Genomic DNA, 24,106 nt, shown 5'->3' on the forward strand with positions numbered 1-24,106 from the left:
AAACAATGTAGAGGCAGCCCCAAAGTTGCTATTGATCCCCCAAAATCTTTTATTGTGGCTAACCATGTTTCTTTCTCCTGGCCTTGCAACCACCTGGGAACAAGTTGCAGTCTACTTTTGGGTCCTGACTCAACAGTTTACAAAAATACTGGTGTATGGAATCTTTGATTTTGTTGTTGTTGCATTTGGATGCAGTTCTGTGCTTAGTTACCCATGCATAATCATTGATGTCAGTGAGACTCATATGCACATAAGGCAATGACAGAACACCAGCTTTTGTCAATATTTCAAAGAGCAGCAGTTATGTTGGGGGAATTATAGGTAATTTTTTTTGTTCAACATGAAATTGCTAATATTTAAGGAAAGACTGCATAGTACTATTGTCACTTCCCTAAAAACAGATTTATATTATGAGCTATGAAGTTTTGGAAAACATTTGTCATTTAATCAATGGTAGGGGACCTTTAAAAAAACAGGGAAACTAAGTTATTTCTTCAGTACCATGAGATTAAGATTATAAAGTGAGAGTCTGAAGTAGCATTTTGCTTCAGTGTTGAAATCGTTAAAAGCCTTGTATTCTTGTTTCGATGTTTGGAACTTGCTGAGATATGGGGTTACACCCAATGCTCATTTTCCATTGGCAGAAGGCACTCCTGCTGTTGCGGCTGGATAGATTTTTGCCAGTTCCCACCTTCCAAATCTGATCCCACATTGCATACAGCTCTATTCTTAGGGGTCCCCAGAACTGCAATGTTGAGGGCTTACAGTGGAATTGGGAAAGCTGAGAAAATTTTATTTGGCATGCAAAGCTCAGTTCATGGTTTGAATACAAGTGTCATCATGGTTGGAATTTGTGATGAATATACTGTCATATTTTTGTTTCCAAACTTCAATTATTAGAGTAAATTCATTTTAGTGTGGTCTGTTTTTCTGAGGATGAATTAATAGTAAATATTTCATTTTCCTTTCACTAGAACCTGTACGAAGTCTGCGACAGAGCACACTAGCCAAGCGCTCCAGTGCTTTGCCAGCTGCTAACCCCAAGAAGCCGGCTATAAAGCCTGGAGCTGCCCAAAAGGCAGGGTTGAAACAGCAGGACAAAGGGCTGACCAGGCCAGAAGATAGCAGTGCACCAGAGCATCCAAAAGAGGTTGGGCGCACTAGTGAGGAACCCTGCCAGGAAGAGGAGGCAACAGAAGTATCATCAGCATCAATCAATTCAGATTGGGCTACATGTTGTGCAAAGTCAGAAGAAGTGAAAACGGATAGTGAACATAAAATTCCCAATCAAGCAAAAATAGCTGAAGCATCTCATGAACAAGAGAATTCTTCATACTTCCCAGGAGCCAGTTCTCCAACTAAAGTTGTTGCCAAAAGTGAATGCGGTAGTGTTGGACCAGGGATGGCAGCATCTTCCCATTCAGAGACTATTCAGGTACAAAATAATCCAACTGAAAAGGAAGGGAATGAAACTGTGGTTAAGGAAATCAGTTCTGAAGTTACCCCAAAGGAAAAGACAAATCATAAACCTGAGGAAGAGCTGAACAAATCTATAACGGAAAGTGAAAGCAACAAAACTGGAATGGCCGAAACGCCACATATTACAACTGGTTGTGAGAATGCAAGTGAGACTGAGGAAACCCTTTCAGTTCAGACCAGCTTTGTGGATCGGAAACCTGATGGTAGCTCAGACTTGCAAGCTAGTGGGGAGGTTGCTCATCAAATCAGTTTGCCAGGAGAAGACAAACAAGAGCCTTCAGATGGCTCTAAAAAAGATAAGATGAAAAATGATCCTGTAGATAGCTTGGAACTTGATCAGACCGATTCCAAAAGTAGTAATGCTGTTTCTGTCCAATCAGTAACTAGTATGTTAGAAGGTGTTGTTCAAGTCATTCCAGTCCAAATGGTACAGCAGCAGAATGAAAGAGAACAGGTGGGAGAGCATGAGACCCCTGGGCTGCAGGAAGATAAGCCTACTAGCACTTCATCAAAATGTATAAAAAATGTGAAGCCCAAGCATGCCAAGTGTAAACAAAATAAAGCTACAGTTGTCCAACAAAAGTTAGCTTCCATAAACCAAGAGGTGCATCCTAGTCAATCTTCAGGAAGTCTGAAACGTAATGCGGAAAAACAAGGGAATCTGCAGCATTTTCATAAGCCAGCGAAAGTTAAGAAAAAACATGAAAATAAGGATCTGAAAGCCCAGAGCTGTGACTCTGGAATGGCTCTAAAGAAACAGCCCCCTGGGAAAAATGTTCCACGGGCCCAAACCACAGCACAAGTACAAAAAATATCTACCGAAAGAGCCATTGACAACAAGTCCGTCGGCCGTCAAGCTGGTTCAAAAGAAGCCCCATCTTTAATGACTGGATCTGTGCATCCCAAGCAAGGACAGTTGCTACACAACCAGAAACAGCTACAAAAACATCCATTCCTGAAAACAAATAATTGTGTTAAAGAAGAAGAAGGAGGAGGAGGAGTGAAGAAAGATTCCATGGGAATGCTTATGGATCATTCTAAAGAGGATGAAAAAGAAAAATTTAAACTCAGAAAGTTAGAAAAGAGTCTTCAGCCTCGGCAGAGAAGAAGCAGCAGAAGCCTTTCAGTTGATGAGCCACCTTTATTCATTCCAGATAATATTTCTACTATAAAACGAGAGAGCTCAGACCACCTATCTCCCAGTGAAAGCAAATCTCTCTGGGTTCCTAGTAAGCAGTGTGGGTTTTGCAAAAAGCCACATGGCAACAGGTGTGTGTGTGTAGATATACATGTTTTTCGTTAAACCATTTCTGTAATGACGTATTTACTACTCATGTTCTAGTGTCTAGGTGCTAGACTGCCTTTTTCAGATTGAACACAAAGGCATTTCTAGACAAGCTTTGATAATCAACAAAAATTGTGGACATCAAAATATCCCGTAACCCTACTTTCTGGAGAAAGTAATTTGAGTAAAGGAACCTGGTGTGGGCTGCAGTTAAACATAATAGCTCAATTCCAACCATGTTTGTTTGAAATCCTGCTGAGTTCTGCGATATTTACTTCCTTTTAGTAAGGGTGTTTCAGATTATGGCGTAAAAGCCAGCCATGTATGCGGAAGAACAAGTTTTTGTTGAGCTTTTGCTGAGTTTTTTCTTGCTGGAGTTCTCCCAACAGGTATAGCAAGGCATTGGTCAGTTATAGCTGGCAGCTGTGGGACCATCAGTGGCATGAGCTGGAGAGAGGTCCAGCTGTGAGAGTGGTTGTCTTACATGTGTATAAAAGTTTTTTTTAGGTAGTGATCATAGCTTTCATTTCTGGAGGTCTATAACTTTCCCTGTGATATGGTGCTTAACAAACTGGCATTAAAAAACAAATCTCTAGGTGGAAATTTACTTAAACTTTAATATTTTAAAATATCACAATCTAATAGATAAGAAGAGCCCTTCTGGATCAGACCAGTGGTCCATCTAGTCCAGCATCCTGCCTCACACAATGGCCAACCTGTTCCTCTGGAGGTTCAGCAACAGGGCATAGTGGCTGAGGCCTTCCCCTGATGTTCACTCCTGACACTGATAATCACAGGTTTACTGCCTCTGAAAGAGGAGGTTCCCTTTAATCGCAAGGGCCAGTAGCCTCTGATAGACCGATCCTCCATGAATCTGTCCAAACTTGTTTTAAAGGTGTCTGTGGCCATCACTACATCCTGTGGCACCAAGTTCCACATTGTAATCACTCTCTATGTAAAGAAGTATATGTGAAGAAGTATGAGAGCCAGCATGGTGTAGTGGTTAAGACCAGTGGTTTGGAGCAGTGGAGTCTGATCTGGAGAACCGGGTTAGATTCCCTGCTCCTCCACGTGAGTGGCGGAGGCTAACCTTGTGAACTGGATTTGTTTCCCCACTCCTACACATGAAGCCAGCTGGGTGACCTTGGGCAAGTTACAGCTCTGTTAGAGCTCTCTCACCTCACCTACCTCACAGGGTGTCTGTTGTGGGGAAGGGAAGGTGATTGTAAGCCAGTTTGATTCTGCCTTAAATTTGACTCCGTTCTTCAGAGTTCTGGCCTGGGCACATGCCCCATGATTCCTGCAGTGAACACAGACACAAAAAATTCATTTAGCTCCTCTGCCATCTTCTGATACCAATTCTTTTATTGCTTGCTCATCTAGAGGCCCAACGGCTTCTCTGGCTGGTTTCCTGCTCTGCATGTATCTAAAGAATTGTCCTCCTATCTGTGTAGTTCATTGGGGCAGACCTTGCACTTTTTAAAAGAAGTCTGTTTGCTTTTTATGGCTTCCTTGACTTGGGACATTAACCATGCAGGCTTTTGACTTGGCCCTATTCTTCCTAACCTGGGGAATGCATACTGTCTGGGCTTCAGTCAGTGTGGTTTTAGATAGCTTCTAAACATCCTCTAGGGATTTGACTCTTGTATTTCTCCTTTAGCTTCCTTTTAAATATTCCCTTCATTTTTGTAAAGTCCCCTCATTTTTCATGTTTTATTTTCAATTCTATAATGTTGATGGACTTTTTAATAGATGTGTTTGTTACTAAAAATTACAGCTTCTTTATTACCAGTGGCCTACTACTTGTTAACATATTTATTCATCTCCTGTTAATACTATGGTGTATCCAACCATCTTCCAAGGAGCCTTCCTCCAACTTAAGTGGCTCTTCCATTGGAGGAAGAGCCAGTTAAGATGGAGGAAAGTTCCTTAGGCTAGAGGAAAGGCTTCACATTTTGATCAGTAGAGTGGGAAGATCTATCCCTCTGTGATGGTTGGTACAGCTGTAACATTCCAAAACTAACCATAACTAGATCAGGAGATCTACATCTGGATTGGTCTTTTAAGGCTTAAACTACGGGCCAGTCACACTCTCAGCCCTGACCCTGGCTAGTATTTGGATGGGCGACCTCCAAGGAATACCAGGGCTGTGACACAGAGTCAGGCAATGGCAGACCACCTCCAAACATCTCTTACCTGGAAAACATCGCCAGGGGTCACCATAAGTCAGATATGACTTGACAACAACAACAAAAAAGTGGCAGACCTTAGTAATATTAGTAATATTACCATCCATCAGTAATATTACCATCAGTAATATTATCAGTAATATTACCATCCATTATAAAATGGGGTGTGGTCTGTTTTACTACATCATTTCCACCTCATCATGTTGCCTGTGTGAACAGGTGAGCTCAGCTGAAGCCCTGAGAGGGAAAAAGGGAGAGCAGGCATTGAATTGTGGAAAGATGGTTCGGCTGTGGGGTGGTTCAGCTGCCATCTCCATCATGAATCTTTTGCTTTGAGCACTGGACCACCTGCTTCACTTTTTCTTTAATTGTCAACAAATGCAGTTTTAAATGAAGTTGTATCCCACCCACTTGTATAGTATCAAATACCTAAGTGTGTGGGCCTCATTTTAAAAGTTCACTGTATCTAATATTGAAATGGCTGGCCCTCATGCCATCACAAAAGCTTCCTAATAGTGGCCAGCCATAGGCAGTATAGGGGTCTGTTCATACTGGGAGGACCTCACAAAGTCATATTTTCGGTGAGTTAGTTGGAAGGGGGGCGGGGGAGAAACCTTCCAAAAGTTTCTTGATGAGAACTGAACTTGCAGAAAGAATGGAATGCTGAGAGCAGATGAGTCTGTTAAACCAAAAGCGAGGATAGGGGGAAGGATCCACCAACTTCAAGTCCCTGAGAGAAAATCCTGGTGGCAGTGGTGTTTTGAATTGTTCCCCCCCACCTTCCAGCTGTTCATTATGGGTCCCCATTTTGTGAAATATCCTTACATGCCCGGGATAGAAGTCAAATGCCTCAGCCTAACCTATGTCACAGGGTTGTTGTGAGGATAGAATAGAAGAGAGGAGAATGATGTAAGTCGCCTTGGGTACCCATTGGGAAGAAAGGTGGGGTATAAATGAATTAAATAAATAATAATAATTAAGATAAAAGCATTTTTTTCTAGTTATAAAGAAGGAATAGTATAATGCCCATAGCTTTTAATGATATAGTGTGCTCTTGATGCTCTTAGGATGAAAATATTCTGTAATGTAAAAATGATCTCTGCCTTTACAAATTTGATTTATAAATTGGCCTCCCTAACTAATAAGGGTTTACTAAGTGCATTTTTTGGGAGCTGAAATAGCAAAAGTAATCTGGTATTTAAAAAATAAGTGGAGGGGGGGGGGGTCACCAACACTATAGGCCTGCCAGCCCCAGTACCTCTTGTGAGCATCTGCAATCTTAGTGCGACTGGTGTTTTTATTTTTATTCTTTATTACATTTCTTATTTTTAAGAACATTTTTATGCCACCTTTCCTCCGATTCACAAGGTGATGAACTGAAAACATTAAAACAGTTAAACAGTTAAAATTATAAAATTCAGTTATAAACACGAGAAAGTGAGCCAGTAACCATTACTGAAAGTATGCCAGATGAAACAAAAAAAATCATCTGTTGGTGAAAGACAACTGATAGTGGGAGGCAAACTAATCTCCATAGGAAGGGAGTTCCAAAGTTTTGGTGTTGCTGCATTGTGTGTGGGTGTATATGCTCAGTAAGGATGCATTCATCAACAATGGCTGGTTTTTGTGATTTTATTCTAAAACATACTTTTCTTAAAGAAGAGGCAATTATAATTTTAAAAATATTATATGTAGGCTGGAGATCTTCCAGCTGCCACAAATGTATGATTGAAGAGAAATCACCATATACAAATACATATCTTTGAAATATATTTACAGCTGTTAATTATTTTGATTATCCATTGTAATTCTTATTATGAACTATTCTGATTCATTAGTGTGTACTTAAAAAAAAATTTTTTAATGAATCACAGACTTCCAGTCCATCATGGCCCTTCACTTAAAACCACGTCAGTATTTTAAAAGGGTTAATTGTAGAAGAATATTTTTAGTATATTGCTATAAATGCATTTATTGGTATTTATGCAAGTGCAAGGTGACTATGTAATTTTTTTCCTGAAAACTGAGCACCTTCGTTCCTTCCACCCAATTGAATTAGGTTTCCTTTCATTTTCAGTTCAAACAATTAAAACTATATGTGAATTGAAGCATACAGAGACTGCTTAAAGTTACTCAGATACATTCAAATGTCTTTTCAGAAAATTGAAATAGATTGAGGAATCATTTGGTAACTTAATAAACACGGATGGGCACAAATTGCTGCTATACAAGTACTGATGTAAATGTTGGACAGTGTCAGGCTATCAGATTTCTGAATTACCATTATAACCAGTGCCTTATAAAACTCAACAGCAGATGCAGCAGAAAGCGATCTACTGGTTGGGATATACCAGAGGTGGCTTGGGTAAACCATAAACTGGATGCCTTTGCAAGGCTAAGGCTGCACACCGTTATGCAAATGTTTGCCTTCATAGTGTGAATAAAAAAATTGCTGCCAGTTGTATCCTATATGTTTCACAAGTACAACAACCAAAAGAACTGCATTACTACAGACTTGTTATTATATTTAGCCAGGAACTTTCTAGCTACACATGTTAACACTACAGAGGTATTAACAAGCTGACAGGAATGCCATTTTCTTTCTATAATCAATTTTTTTTTTTGCAAGTTGTGTCACTAGAGAGAACTGTGTGGAGGGGGGGAGGGAAACCCTCTTCTACACATTCAGTTAGCATTTCCAAAATGTGCTTGACTACTACCCAGACCCTTTACCTAAATGGATTTCCTTGCCCATTCTAATAAATACCAAAGGGCTCTCTATTTTAAAACGGCAGTAAAATCTAAACAAAAATATTGGGGGTTCTGTGCAGTAGTATGTGCAGCAGTAATTTTCTCACAAATCCTCACACTGAGTTTCATTTTACATTGAATTTCCCCCTGAACAATTATTTCCCTCCACAGAGTAGTTCAAATGTGAGGATTAGTTTGTTAATACGAACACATCTTGCAATTATGTCTGACTAGGGCTCTGATGTAGAACAGGTCTTTGATCTACCTCTCTTTCAAAGTTTACCTAACCAAAAGGCTCCCAATTTCCTCTGTGTACACAGTGATCAATTGGTACAGATCCTCTTTGGACTGTTAGCTACATTTGCTTCCAGAACTGATAGATGTACTTTACTTTCATTAGTGACTGAAACTGGGCTACTTTGTGTGTGTGTGTGTGCGCGTGTGTTAAACCATTAATGGTATGTATTTTTTCTGAATGTAGCTAGTTTCCAAAGTACATTGAAACATTCTGGCCAATTAAAATGTCGTGTGTTTTATAGAGTCCATACCTGAGCTGTGTTAGCTGCTTCTATAGAATAGGCTAAGATAATAGCATCCAGTTGTCACCAGCTGATACAAATGTTCCTGCACATTATTTCAAGTCAAAGGGGCCTTTGCGTAGAAGAATGGGAAGACAAATGAAGACTACCTTTTGCATATGTACATATTTTAAGTTTAAATCCCTGGATATATTGCAGTCATGTAGTGTATATATGATAAATGGACAAATACTGCCCTATGTAGCTGGTTTTATTACATTTGTAAGAACTATTTTAAAGTAGTGTGTATTTCTCAATAAAATTATTTTGCATGGTGTTTTTTTTTTAGAAAAGAACAAAAACTTATCAATCAGGAGTTATCTCCTGTTAGGTAAAGTGTTTTAGCTTGTCCACTTTCCACTTAGGTGCCTATTGGAAAAAAGGTAGTCTAGACAGTGGTATATTTAGGGTATCTTGTTGACTTAATTAGCTAAGTCCTCATGATTAGTACATTAAAACAATTTTTATTTTGTTTTTCTTTTGCAGTGCTGCATCTTCTAATCCAGCCTTACAACATGGTTAATGAGCTTGGACATCATACTATGAAGCAGTCTGCAGCCTGATCTGTTAGTGGTAGTGGACCAGAATGTGGAATGCTGCTACACTCACACAAACCCATAAAAGCTATGAGAAAGGAATCGTTTGGTCCTTTCCAGTTTTCAGTTCTTTCCAAATGATTCCTCCCCCCCCCCCCGGACTAAAAACTCACAATGTTTCTTCCTTTGATGAGTGACATTCCTTATGAATAGCTCTGCTCCAGTGTCATTAGGTGCACTACATTACTCAAGGAAAAACGAGCTTAATTCTCACATGGATTTCAAAACAGCAAATTAGGGCACATATTGCTACAGGGAAAATAGGGGGTTTTCTGGTTTTGTTCTGGTATTTTTTGGCCCCCAGCAGTTCTTAATTTCTCACATTAGTCTGTACTGAAGGAAAAAAAGTCAGTGAGTAGATACAGAAAAGTGAACTTCCTTTTTTTATATACCAGAAGAACATATACCTGATAGGAGTACATTCAACTAAGTTTAGCTAGTAAAAGTAGCTTGTATATTAGCGCTGGTCATATGACATTTTTACATAAAGACTTAGACAAAATGTCTCATTTCTGTCTGAATATGTGAAAACTAATTCACTTCAGCTGCTAAGTCTAAATCTAGGACTGTTCTTTTATATCCTGTGTCTCAAAGAACTTATTAAACAGTTTCCCCCTTATCAGTGGAAGGCTTTACAGGGAGACCTCCTTGATATGGTTTCATACGTTAGTTGCCACAGTGAAGATTCTATTAAAACAGCAGTTGATTGAGAAGAAACCGGAGGCTGACTTTTCAAAGGATTCAAAGTCACTTTGAATCAGAATCGCCTCTACCATCACATAATGGAAATCATGGCAATTACTTTTGTAATATTCAGGACCTCAAAAACTTCATCACTAGTTATGCTTAAATGCTTATTGCTATAGACCCCTCCTCTCAAACATGCACACTTAATTTCTGCTGAATAGCCCAACTTCCATGAAAGCAGCATGGGTAAAATGTTAGCCCATACAGCATTCTATATTCTTAACCAAGCTCAGTACAGACTGGGGCTTCCCATAGTTTTCTGTGAAAGGGATTCCTTTAGGCATACATAGATCCCTTTTTGTTCATACACCATGCTACATCTGCAAGGTCATGATTATAATGTTTCTGCCAGTATTTGGCCTTGGCTTTAAATCTACAAATTCTTTTATAAGAGAGATGCTTCCCCATTTTATATGTGTTGCTGCTTCCAGGCATCACATTTCTGACTTATGTCAGATCTCTAAGTAAAATGCACAAAGACAAATACCCCACTTTTCCAGTTGAGCTTGCAGTAGTTAGAATAAAAGTCAGTAGGGCATCTGAAACCACTATCTAAAAATTCCATATGCGTGAGCGAGCTGCCAGGAGATGGTGCCTTGCTCTTGAATGTACAGAAGCCATTAATGGACCATTGATGTTAATGGACATAACTCATAATTTGAAGTTGTGTGGTCACGTGTCACTATTTGAAGGAAGCCCGGATAATTAAGCTAGCCTTGTGAAGTAATTTTGAATTGAGTTTGCAGCGGTTTCACTTAATGGGGCTTAAACAGGCTTTTGTGGTATCATTGTCAGCGAAATGCATAATTTTGACTGGCATTGTGGTTTTGGGGAAAGCATGCCAAAGTTTCCATTCCCAGGCTGTATATGGTGTGCTGGCCAGCCAAGTATTCCATGTCCAAATGGACCACGAAAACAGGGCTTATAAATCACTTAATAGGCTACAACAGGAGACAGACATATGGGGTATGATTAGAGGGATGTGAGTTTGACAGGCAAGGTAAGGAGTAGAACAGATATGGAGGATTTTGTACTAAGCAAAAAGAAAAGGAACTGTTCCTTACCTGATTACATTGGTTAACATCAGTTGTTTGAATAAGCAAAACCATGGCTAAGCGTATAGAATGTGATGGCAGACTTCTAAAGTAACTCCATTGGTAAACTGTTGGCTAAAAGGGTTTTGTATCCTCATCTACTAGCAAGCAACAACATTAGAGTTTACAGAACTTCAAGGACCTTTAAAACGTACTTACAAAAAAAAAAAAAAAACCCAAAAAACAACCCTGTCAAAAAGTGACGAACTGGTGAGGAAGAATTGTTGTGGTGTTAAGCAGACAGCAGGATTTTCTGTCTCATTGGTGTTAGACCCAATAGAGTGCTTTAACAATGTGTGTGTGTGTGTGTGTAAAATGCCTTCAAGTCACAGCCGACTTATGGCGACCCCTTTTGGGGTTTTCATGGCAAGAGACTAACAGAGGTGGTTTGCCAGCGCCTTCCTCTGCACAGCAACCCTGGTATTCCTTGGTGGTCTCCCATCCAAATACCAGGGCTGAAACTGCTTAGCTTCTGAGATCTGACGGGATCAGGCTAGCCTGGGCCATCCAGGTCAGGGCTGCTTTAACAATAGGAATATGTTTTCAGAAGCCAGCCCTTAGACTTGATCAGCTGTTTTGGTCTCCATTTTGTTTATTAGATCTTTCTGAAGGAAAAAATCCAAATAAGAGGGAAATATGTGCATAAGCAGAATGGTATCCCCCATCTCCCTCTTACAATCCTGTGAAAAAGCCAGTATTTATTACATTTTCTGGACAGAGCTAGTTTGAGTAGGATTGAGAAGCATTCCACTGTCTTCATTTGATCAAATTTAGGTGATTTATAGAAGCTTTTAGCCATTGGATAATAAATTATTGATCTGTTGAGTTACAAGGTTTTCAGAATGTAACTAAACACTGTGTGAAACACATTTTTATAATGCGTGTAGTCAACTTGAATTCTCTTTACATTTGCCCTTGGGTTCAATGTTTCTCAGAGGCATACCCGTGCAAGAGCTGAGTGTATTCTTTTGGTACCCAGACTGTGTTCGTTTTCAGCTACTGCAGTGACAACTCATCTTAATTTAACTTCGGCATCTGATACCATGTTGTAAGGCTGGAGCAACAGACATAAGATTCAGTGTTAAGTACATTAAGTTGAAAGAACATGATCAGTGAGAATAATTCTAGAGGAGAAGCTGTGTTAATCTTTTGCAGCAAAAATGAATTTGGCAAGAATCGCTTATGCGGGATCAATGTGTTAAAGGTGCTAACAAGATTCCTGTTTATGTTCTATGAGAGATACTATTGAATACATTGACTGTTTTATCTTTGTGTGTTAATTAGTCGTTTTTCCCCCCCTCTTGGTTACAGGTTCATGGTGGGCTGTGGTAGATGTGATGATTGGTTTCATGGCGATTGTGTTGGATTGAGTCTTGCTCAGGCCCAACAAATGGGAGAAGAAGACAAAGAATATGTATGTGTGAAATGTTGTGCTGAAGAAGACAAAAAACCAGATGTTCTAGATCAAAATGTGCTGGACACCCAAGTAAAACAAGAACCAACTAGAGAAAGTAGAACAATGGAATATGAGAAGCCTGGGATATCGAAGCAAACATCCACATGCCCACCAAATAAAACAAAGCTGGGGGAAGACAATGTGAAGCACAAAGTCAAAATTTTTAAACGGGTAAGAAATTAAATCTGCAACATTTATAAGCAGCGGTAATATTGATATTTTGTCTTTAAAATGTTTTCTAAATGTATTAGTGTAACATTTTGGTGAGTATTTAATTTTTTTCAACTGATTCTTGTCCATTACAGCGCAATTCTGAACAGAGTTGCACCCTTCTAAACCCATTGATTTCAGTTGATTTAGCAGGGTGTAACTTTGCTTAGGATTGCACTGCTAGTATGTTCTGAGGCAGCCAGCTAAGACTGTTCTTAATGAAGGTAGAAGAGGGAGCGGAGCTACAATGTGATTCCTTCTAGATGGGGAGGGGAAATTGCTTAGAAAAATTAAGGAGTAGCTTTCTTGGACACCAGCACCATCAGTCAATACAGTGGATTGGATCTGGTGTTTCTGTTACTCTAGTTGAGGAATCTTGGGACTTTCTCTATTTGAAGGTTCCTCACTTAGTGTCAGTGAACCCAATGTTGGGAAGGAATATAGCTTCCCTTTCCTGAAGTTCTGCTGATAATTTTTTTTCAGTGTAGGTAGTCCACAATTTACAAAAAATCACCCGGTTATAATGAAAATCCAAAAATGGAGGGGGGGAAATCACTGTGAGCTGTGAGTTTTCTTAGTTGAGTAGGAATATATTCTGTTCTTAGTTACTGTTGTAGCCACTAGCCTCACTACACCTTGGGCAGAAGTCCCTATCGGATCTACCCAGCTAGTAAGGTCAGTTCATATGATTGAAATCTTACCCCATCAGTTACTTGTGACTGTTGCTTATCAGATAACCCTGATGCCCTGGGACTCCACATGGGCCCCCCATTTCGATCCTGTACACAAGCACATCTTAGCATGGGCCTAGCAATGAAAAATGGAGTCTAGACCAAACTGATATCAAAATGACAGCAAATTACACTGAGGATATACAAGGAATGTGAAGACAGCTCCTGTATTATTCATGCAAAAGCCATCTCTGGTGGGAGTCAGTCAAAGGGCTCCCCCCCCCCCAAGGACCTAATGAGTCCCCTCCCTGATAATTTGAACTTAATGAACAACCCAAATAAGACAATGAGCAATGGGCCAGCCCCAGGTATTTTCTCTTTATCTTGTGGGCTGGACAGGAAGATTTCTCCTCCTACTCCATCATTTAAAATACTCAGCCATCAATACTTGCCTGTCTAAGCTCTCAGTCTCACTAAAGGAACACTTCTTGATATGTTTACCTTTAATGCAAAAGAAGAAAACTCCCCTCCACAATGCACACATTTCTTTAGAGTGTTGGTTTGTATCTCAACCCCGGTATACACAGGGTTAAGATCTCATTAATTAATACCCCATGGTGGACCTTGGGAGACCACCAAGGAATACCAGGCTCATGAGGCGGAGGCAGGCAATGGCAAACCACCTCTGAACGTCTCTTGCCTTGAAAACCTCACCAGCGGTTGCCGTAAGTCAGATGTAACTTGACGACAAAAAACATTTTTTTAAAAAAACAACAACCCTATAATACACACTTTTCTTCCTTGTTAGCAGAAAGATGCTTTTGCTAGCTACAAGGGCTTCACATGTGTAATAATGATGTGAATAACAGCCCATCTTTGAAATATATCACTCAAATGTAATTATATTTGTTGACTTACTTAAGATGTAAAATATATTTTTGTTTTAATGTTCTATGTCAAAGAACTGTAATCCATTCTTCTGTTTATGGTTTGTCATCCTCTCCCCCCCTTCTCAGGAATCTGGTGATGGAAGGCCAGTATCAGAAAGCAAGGATTCTGACATGAAAAAGGGGGCTCAAATTCCTAGTAAGAAAACGGGGCAAATGCCTACTGTTCCTCATCAGTCTTCTGAAGATAAACAGGAAAAAAATAGCAAAGATACTCTTAGTGTTTCTTGTTCAAGTGAAAGTTCAACAAAATCAGGTAATAGTAACGAAATTTAGAAATTGGCCTTTTATTAAAACAAAATTATACTGGAAATGTAGTGAATATGCTCATTTTAAACACCAGTGTAATGGGTGAGCAGCTAAGCCCTGCAGAAAATAAGAGGATTTGAATTCCTCAAAATGTTATTTTTTCCGTGCTGCAAATAAATAATCATTAAGGGTGTTTACAATGGTCTAGAACAGCTGGCATCATGATCATCTGTCTATCTTTTACATTTTTATTTCTACCTTCCAGCTCAGACCACAGGGTAGCATACATTATTTTATCTTATTGTGACGTGGTTTAGGCTTGGGGTATGTGACTGGCCTAAGATCACCCAGTGAATTCATGGTAGTAAGGGGACTGAACTCATGTTTCCTTGTTCTACCTGTCATTTTATGCCACACTGGGCCACATTGCTGCAGGTTCTACTCAGGTAAAAAAGACCTTAATAATTTGTTTTAATAAAATGGTAAATAGAAATACTTTGTTTCTTTTGATAAGAAACCTTTCACTTAATCCAAAATCACTGCCCTACTGCATATTCCCTCAGAAGATATCTCTTATACCCTCTTCTGTTCACGATTGTGAATTTCAGATTCAAGTTAGTAAATCCATTGAATAACCTTATTTTCATTATAATCATCCCTTACTTCAGGGTTTCAGGATAGACCAGAAGGAAAGAAAAAGAGAACAGAGAAAGGAGGAACTGCTGGTATCATACACCCACCTACTACACCTGCATCTAAGCCTTCTACTGATCAGATAAGACAGAGTGTCAGGCAGTCACTCAGGGAAATCCTAGAGAAAAGGTATGGATGGCATGCTAATATGTTGTTACATTTTTTCTCAGTTTCCTGGGGAAAATGTATATATATATATATTAGATTTGCTGACTCTTTTTAAAAAATCTTTTTAGACTTGCTGACTCGACTCTGAAGATTCCCGAAGAAAGAGCTGCAAAAGTTGCAAGCAGGATTGAAAAAGAGCTGTTTTCTTTTTTTCGGGATACTGATTCCAAGTACAAGAATAAGTATAGAAGCTTGATATTCAATCTGAAAGATCCAAAAAACAATGTACGTTGTATTGTCTGTGTGAATTGTATGTTCTGAATTCTTGTACGCAGTACTTTTTTCCCTTGTGGGAGCTGACATGTCATGTTCATAGTCCCCCTTCCTTGCCTCTTTCCCCGAAGATTGGTAATGTGTCAGTGTTTGCACTGCTTCCCTTTGGAATTCCCTTTACAATTAAATGTTTGAAGTTAGTGATTGATACGTTCTATATTGCCTTTAATGAAAAGGTGTGGATCGGATCAATCTAATTGTTTGCTTTAAAATTTGTTAGCTGTCAGTAATGAGAGAACATAAGAGCAACTATGGTGGATTGAACCAATGGTCCTGCTAGCCCATCATCCTGTTTCATACATTGACTACCCAAATGGCACCAGAAGACCCCCAAGCAGGGCACAAAGGCCAAAGCTTTCCTCTGGTATTGCTCACCAGCACTGGTATCCAGAAGGCTACTGCTTCTGAATGTAGAGGTCCCATTTAGTCGTCATGACTAATAGCCATTGATGTGCCTGTCCTCCATAAATAAACAAAATGGTGTACTATGCAGTCCGGGTTTCCCCATGTTCTGGGAAGTGTTATGCCATGAGAATTTTCCTCTGACTTGAATCCTAAAATCCCTGATTCATTTATTTTTCTCCAAAAGGCATTTTTTGCTCTTATTCTCTAGAAAGCATTACATTGTTATGTACAAATAACCATTATGTACAAATAACTACTGGGAAGGGGGAATTTCTACCCTTCATGTCTAGTTATGTTAGTGAACATATAGAGCCATTTTAGACATTGTCCTATTCGTGTTCTGTTTCAGTACACACATACAACCTTGGACTGCTCACTTGCTCTTCTCCTTTCATGCTTTGATTGCAGTTTGCAGTTCTAGTGCACACAGAAACTATGGTTTGTATAAATCACGGTTGACATCATTGGAACATAATGACAAACTGTGGTTTGCCAGGGAGACTGGAAATTGCAGCACGTGAAAGAGGGATCATGTTATTCCTGTAATACAAACCATGAACTGAACCGTAATGGTTTGGCATGTCGGCGTGTGTGACTTCTGATTTGTACAAACAGATTTTCCTTTTTTTAAAGTCAGAAAACTTTGTTGTGATTAAGAGGCAACTTTGAATAATGTTAGTAATGTTAACAAATAGCAGGAATCTGGTAATCATCCTGTTTCAAGATAGATCCTCTCCAGATACTTTACTACAGGGTTATGAAGGGTTCTATGATTGGTGTATTTTTAAAATTCTGTGTTAGCCCCTAAATGAAGAAGAGTTGGTTTTTATATGCCGATTTTCTCTACCACTTAAGGAAGAATCAAAATGGCTTATAATCACCTTCCCCTCCCACAACAGATACCCTGTGAGGTAGGTGGGGCTGAGAGAGCTCTAAGAGAGCTGTGACTAGCCCAAGGTTACCCGGCTGGTTTCATGTGTAGGAGTGGGGAATCAAGCCCAGTTCTCCAGATTAGAGTCCACTGCTCCAAACCACTTCTCTTAACCACTACACCACACAGCCTTGTGATTTTTCTTGAATGTATTTTTAACAAGTTTCATGTAAAAGGTTGACTGTGTATGTGTAATTGTGATTTAAATGTTATTTGTGCAATGGTGTGTTTTAGCATTTCTGATGCTGTGTTTTGGAATTTTCGTAGAGAGAGTGATTTATAAAAATGATATACAGGTAGCACTGAAATGCCTAAGTGTTCATTTTGTTGTACTTGAATTTGTATTGGAAGTAAATGTTTTCAAAGCTATCCCTGTTGTTTTTCCAGATACTATTTAAAAGAGTACTGAAAGGTGATGTTACTCCAGACCATCTCATAAGAATGAGCCCAGAAGAATTGGCTTCCAAAGAACTAGCTGCATGGAGGAAAAGAGAAAACCAACACGTATGACCCATGTAGAAATATTTAACGGTTGTCAATCATTCAATCTTTATTGCATTAGCAAAAAAAAAAAAAAAAAAACCACAGCAACAATACAGAATAAGGTGGAAATTCCACCAAGATAAACAGTTGTCATTCTATTCATATTTTAACCACTCTACCTTCTGACAATTCCAGCATTGAAAATTTGTCCCAAATTGCAAAGGGATTAGAATTGTTGCTGAGTTTTTTCTGGTGAGGATGATATTTTGATATGACTTACTATACCTGAATTCTGGAGTTCTGAACATTTAAACGTTTGATTGGCTCCAAAGTCCAAAAGTAACTTTTGGTCCCTAATATGGCAGCAGATTGTAGTGAGAAATACAAATTGTGCTACCTTTTATAAATGCATTCAACGATTGAATATCTGTGATCATTCCGGGTGTAATTGTGGTGATTTTTGTTCGATTTTAAGGCAAAGGTCCAGCACTTGCAAATTTCTCATTGCTCACAAGCTCGCTGAGTTGCTGCTTTAAAAGGGCATGTGAATGAGTGCAGATTTTATATCCTTATACAGTCCTAGGCTTGGATCCGATGACGTTGTTCCTGTTGAGCTTCTCCCCAGCAGCTGAGGAAACCTTCCATCCCATGGTGCTTACTCCCTCTGCCTCTAGCACTTAACACATGCACAAAATGGATGTTTTTTCAAGGAGCCCTTACACAGGAGTGTTGGCAACAGAGGAGGGAGAGTGCTGTAGGGGAGGAAGGCCACCTCAGAAGCTGAGGAGAGGTTCAGTGGGAACAGCATCATCGGATCCAAGTCCTGATGTCTGCGTTTTCAGCTTAAACCAGGAGAAATAATGTAAAGCGTTTATGGTGCTTAGTTGATAGCAGGCAGCAGAGGGCAAATAATATTTCAGTTATGCACATAATTTATGGGTAGGCCAATAGGCTGAAGCTCCATGGCAAGAATGGGTGCCATAGATATCTATGTGGTTTGTTTACACAGTGAGTGCAGGCTGCTTTCCTTCTTCAACTCAGGATCTAGAAGAGTGGAGGTCAGACTAACCTGTCTCAGATGCTAAAGGCAGATTGCTCCCTCACCCCAACAGCACCCACACCATTAATTTATCCTAGACAGCTGAGTGTCTGAGGGGCTGTGGCTCAGTGGTAGAGCCTCTTCTTTGCATGCAGAAAGTCCCAGGTTCAATCTCTGGCATCTCCAGTTAAAGGGACTAGGCAAGTAGGTGATGTAAAAGACCTCTGCCTGTATTTCATTGTCTTCTGGTGTCATTGTAATTATTGTTCATACTATATAACCAATCCATTCTTTGATATTTTATAGACAATTGAAATGATTGAAAAAGAGCAGAGGGAAGTTGAAAGGCGACCAATAACAAAAATTACTCATAAAGGTGAAATAGAGATTGAGAGTGAAACTCCAGTAAAAGAGCAAGAAGCAGTCATGGAACTTCAGGTAAAGTGACAAAGTACTTTGTGTTCTTATTCACGTACAATACAGCATTGTTTTTAATTGTGCAATCTGCCTTGAGTCTCAGTGAGTAAGGTGGAGCATAAATGAAGAAATTAAAATAATGAAAGTTACACCTCACCTTAATTTTGGTTAACTTGTAAAGGTTTTGGAACAGATCTGAACCAGACATATTTTCCATGCAGGCAACAGATCCTCATCAGGGGGCCAATTCACACGTGCAGAAGAATGTGTGGATTGCAGCAAAACCCTGGTTTTCTTATTCCCCCCCTTTAGCTTTTGAAGTACTTCTAATACAGAGTAGCTTTTACATTAAGTTATGAGTTACTTGGCATATGTTTTTGTTAGACGTTAGAAACACGCATACCGTATATACTCGAGTATAAGCCGAGTTTTTTAGCCTTGATTTTTGGCTTAAAAAACTCACCTCGGCTTATACTCGGGTCAATACGGTAATTCGCCTGCCGGGCCCTCTCCCAGCGAACTCCCGCCGGCCAGCTGATGGGTAGGCTGTCCTGCCTTCTCCCCCCTACCCCACCCCACCCGATCGTGCCTTCTGTGCGGCGGCGGTTTCTTCCCACCCCACCCGATCGCGCCTTTTGCGCTATCGCGCCTTCTACGTGGTGGCTGTGGTTTCTTCTCGGCTCAGAGGGACAAAGGGCATCTTCATGATGGGTGTTTCCTTTTCCTCTTAGCTCGGGAGGCAGGATCTAATATTTAAATTTTTCCTGGCTTCTGAGGGTAAACGCCCCCTTATGGCCAGTTCTATTTCCTTCCTTGATCGGGAGAGCAGCCTTTCATAGCTCTTAGCTGCATGGGATTAGAAAAGCCTTATCTTTAATCTTTATTCTTATCTGCTTATCTATCTTATTCTCTATTTCTATCCTAATACTATTCCTTCTAGTTTTTTCTCTGTCCTTTAAGGTGAGATTAGGAATAGTTTTAAGTAACAGGGCCCCTTCCCGCCAAAACAAAATGGCGGATCGGCAGGGAGATAATTTTATTACCTTAGCTGATCGGGACCCTAGCCTACTAACGGCTACGCCTCAACCATCCGAGGCCATCCACCCCTCTACAAGTCAACAGATTGACTTGAGGGCAAAACCAAAAAAGAAAATTGGCACAGGCAGCGGAGGAAAGCGCAAACGGGCCGCCTCGGCCGGCAACAAGCGCGCGAAACGCCTCGTAGAGGCAGCCTGCTCCACAGCCACGCCAAACCGAAACGGAAAAAAGCCCGCCGTGGCGGGCGGCGCAAAGAGTCCAGCAGCTCCTGCTGCTTCCTCTGCCAAGCGTAACTTCGGCATGTAGAGTATCGGAGATAGGAGCTCTATCGGTTAGACCAGGATTAATCACATTTCACAAGGACAAGGTGGTTCTTAGGCACGACCACTCATTCGTTCCAAAGTGCAACACAAAGTTCCATAGAGAACAGGACATAGTACTCCCATCATTCTGTCCCAATCCAAAAACACCTACGGAAAAGACATGGCACTTGTTAGATCTCCGAAGAGCACTACACATATATCTAGAACAGAGGACATCAGATCAGCAGAATCACTGTTCATCAACATTTCACAACCAAGAAAGGGTAAACCCATGTCAAAGGCATTTATCAGTCGCACTATTGCCTCATGTATAAAGACCGCATGTATGGAAAGCAAATTACCCGTTACAGGAGGCATAACCGCCCACTCGGTTCGAAGCGCGGCCACCTCAACGGCCTTCGACAGACAGGCTCCCATTGAGGAAATTTGTAAGGCGACCACTTGGTCCTCTGTGTCTACCTTTGTAAGACACTACAAGTTAAACCTTTACTCTTCTGCAGATACAGCATTTGGTAGACGAGTATTGCAAAGCATATTACAGGACGTCTAACCCTCCCAGGGCGGGGACAGCTCTTGTATGTCCCATCATGAAGATGCCCTTTGTCCCTCTGAGCCGAGAAAGAGCCTTGGCTACTTACCATGAAGGCTTCTTCTGCTCAGAGGGACGAAGGGCATCTTGCCCTCCCAGACGTCAGTTAATAGTTGGGTTATAGCATTTCAATTAGTTGAAGTTCAAGTTTTGTGTACTTAACATTACAGTTCATGAAAATACAGGTTACAATTTAATACCACATGTGTCTTAGCTTTTTCTACTAACCTCTAAGGCTTGGAAAATTTGTAACTGGCCATAAGGGGGCGTTTACCCTCAGAAGCCAGGAAAAATTTAAATATTAGATCCTGCCTCCCGAGCTAAGAGGAAAAGGAAACACCCATCATGAAGATGCCCTTCGTCCCTCTGAGCAGAAGAAGCCTTCACGGTAAGTAGCCAAGGCTCTTTCACACCCCACCCCACCCCACCCCGCCTTCTGCTGGGTGGCGGCGGTTTCTTCCCCCCCCCACCACCTCTAACACCTCCCACCTCACCCGGGCCGGTGAAATTTGGGGGTGAAATTAGGCACCTCGGCTTATACTCGGGTCGGCTTATACCCGAGTATATACGGTATGTTTCTGTTAGACATCTGTGAAATACAGGGGAGGGTCTATAAACACACAGATATATAACAACACCCTGTTAATAAATGGTTGTCTTGCCATGTGTAGGAATCTGTTCCAGTTAAGGTTGTGGAAAAGACGGAGGAAACTGAAAAAGATAAAGAAGTTGATGAATCTGCCACTCCTGATACAACAAGTCAGCACAAACATCATCTCTTTGATCTCAACTGTAAAATTTGCATAGGTAATATTGACTATCATGCTAAATGTCAGGGTGTGTTACTTCACTTGTCTGGTTCTTTGGAAATTATATGGCATGGAGCTGCTGATAAAAATCACATTGATCTTAGTTTTAGAAAGAGGAAAGGAATGGGAATTACTCTGTGGGATCAGAGTATGGGATTCAGAGTGGCTTCATGCTGTTCTTCAGAAATGGAGAGGAGGGCCTGTTTTCTCTCGCCAGTTACAGATTTGGTATGGGGGTGGGAGTGGAGAGGAGGGTCGATCACAGACTATGCTGTACTTCAGGGGCACTGGTTTGCCTTCAAAGGACAACACAAAGTCAAACAAGACTCTGCTCCTTCCTTGTCCCTCTTTGCATGCCACAGGATGGGGGGGGGCAGGCAATGATGACCATAAATCATGTGTGTGTGTGTGAGAAAGGCAGCCAACCCATAGGGTTTTCCGGGCAAGTGATTAGGAAGAGGTGATATGCCATTGCCTTCCTCTGCAAAGTCTTCCTTGGCCGTCTCCCATCCAAGTACCTGCCCTTCTTAGCTTCTGAGATCTGACGAGATCAAGCTATACTGTACCATTTCATATCCCCTCCATGAATCATAGCCAGCTGTTACAACCAGCTACTATCCCTGACTGGATTCTTCAATGAGACTTACATAATTTTCTTTGCACTTGCCTGAAGCACACTTGTTCTTATTGGGCATCCATCTGTGAGGTGTGGACCCAACAGCTTTTGCCCACAGACCCCCCCTTTTCCCACAGGGGTGGCCAAGTGGAGCTTTCTTGGCCTCAGACCAGTCAGAGGGGGAATCAGAATTGCATTAGAATTGCCACTAGGAATCATCCTCCTCGGCCTCTGCTTTTGCTGGCCTTTATACCTTGAGGCTGTCCTAGCCCCTCCCCTGGCCTCCCTTTGCTCCTCCCCTGACTCCACCCAGGAGAGTCTATATAAGGGTCTGCTGCCTGTAGATCCCCCTGGTGCCTTCCTTCCCCTTTGGCAGGCCCCTTCCCTGCTGGGTATCAGGCCTGCCCCTGCTCTGCCTGCTGCACAGCTGTCTTGCGGCGAGGGGCAGGGTGGCGTGGAACGCCTCAGAATGCGCAGACTCGGCTGTAGGGCCTGTTTTGCCAGCTGCAATGGGCTGATGGCATTCCTGCCCTGCACAGGCAGCCTGCTTGCCTACCTCTGCTATGGGCCAGAGAGAGGCTGCGGCGTCAGCGGCCGTGTTGCCGCTTTCCCCCGGCATCCCCATCCATGCAGTGGCCTTAACAGATGGGAGCTGGTCAGGGTCTGGAGCGTCTGCTGCCCTGGTAAGTGGGGTTTGTGGTGGCAGGCCTGGGATGGAGCATCAGGGGGTTGTCGCCCCGGGACACCATTGGTTGTTCTTGGAAATGGTTGAACTGTTTCACTTAAGATTTTAAAAAACGTAGAAGGCCTTGGTGTTTAATTTCAGGCAACAGGAACTTAAAGCATTTTAGTGAGAATTGTTAATGAGTTCTAACGGTATTTTTACAATCCTTGTAAGTTGTGAGTTTGAAACGGTGAAGAGTACTGTGTTCAGTTTTGGGCACCACAATTTAAGAAAGATGTAGAAAAGCTGGAATGGGTCCAGAGAAGGGCAACAAAGATGGTGAGGGGTCTGGAGACCAAGTCCTATGAGGAAAGGTTGAAGGAATTGGGTATGTTTAGCCTGAAGAGGAGAAGACTAAGAGGGGATATGATAACCACCTTCAAGTACTTGAGGGGCTGTCATATAGAGGGTGGTGCTGAGTTGTTTTCTGTTGCCCAAGAAGGTCGGACCAGAACCAACGGGTTGAAATTAAATCAAAAGAGTTTCCATCTAGATATTAGGAAGAATTTTCTAACAGTTAGAGCGGTTCCTCAGTGGAACAGGCTTCCTCGGGAGGTGGTAAGCTCTCCTTCCCTGGAGGTTTTTAAGAAGAGGTTAGATGGCCATCTGTGAGCAATGCTGATTCTGTGACCCTAGGCAGATGATGAGAGGAAGTGCATCTTCGCCATCTTCTGGTCACTGGGGATGTGGGCGGGGGAAGTAGTTGTGAATTTCCTGCATTGTGCAGGGGTTGGACTAGATGACCCTGGTGGTCCCTTCCAACTCTATGATTCTAAGCTTTCCAACTTGCCTTTTCAAGGTCGAATGGCACCACCTAGTGATGACCTTTCCGTGAAAAAAGTGAAAGTGTCTGTTGGAGTTGCCCGTAAACCTTCAGATAATGAGGCAGAAAACATTGCAGATGCCCTTTCCTCAACAACAAACATTTTAGCTTCAGAATTATTAGAGGAAGACGAAGAATTACCAAATCCAGCAATTGCCTCTGCTTCAACCCCTAGGTAATCTATTTTTCTAATTGCTACTATTAAAAACAATTTTGACTCCTATGCATAGTTAACGTTATGAGCTTTCAGTGCACAAATAAATGAAAATGGTTATTCAGCTACATAGTTTGAAATAAGAAAATCTGTTGCCTGCTCCATGAGGCCACGTTCCGCAGACAAGGAAAATAGGGTGTGACGCTTTGGCAGTTTTGATTCTCAAAAGGATTCTTGCACTTCTGTTTCTTGATTGTGGCTTGACAACATGGCTATAATGAATGCCTGAACTTAAAATGAAGTTCATTTCTTAGTGCGGCAGGCATGCCTTTACCCTAGCAGAATCTGCATTTTTTCTGATGTCTGGTG

At 41.2% G+C, this 24,106-nt stretch overlaps 1 protein-coding gene across 1 annotated transcript in view; it reads left to right on the top strand.

Moving 5' to 3' along the window:
- The window catches only part of PHF3 (PHD finger protein 3), a 54,747-nt gene that overhangs the window by 22,885 nt on the left and 7,756 nt on the right, over positions 1-24,106 (top strand). The window contains exons 4-12 of the mRNA XM_056856278.1: positions 975-2,748; positions 12,031-12,346; positions 14,073-14,259; positions 14,921-15,074; positions 15,182-15,338; positions 17,110-17,226; positions 18,551-18,682; positions 21,283-21,418; positions 23,560-23,758. Coding sequence (XP_056712256.1) covers positions 975-2,748; positions 12,031-12,346; positions 14,073-14,259; positions 14,921-15,074; positions 15,182-15,338; positions 17,110-17,226; positions 18,551-18,682; positions 21,283-21,418; positions 23,560-23,758 — 3,172 coding nt within the window. The remainder of the gene's footprint in view (positions 1-974; positions 2,749-12,030; positions 12,347-14,072; positions 14,260-14,920; positions 15,075-15,181; positions 15,339-17,109; positions 17,227-18,550; positions 18,683-21,282; positions 21,419-23,559; positions 23,759-24,106) is intronic.

This window comes from Euleptes europaea, chromosome 10 (assembly GCF_029931775.1).
Source record: "Euleptes europaea isolate rEulEur1 chromosome 10, rEulEur1.hap1, whole genome shotgun sequence".
In the NCBI taxonomy this organism is placed as follows: Eukaryota; Metazoa; Chordata; class Lepidosauria; order Squamata; family Sphaerodactylidae; genus Euleptes; species Euleptes europaea.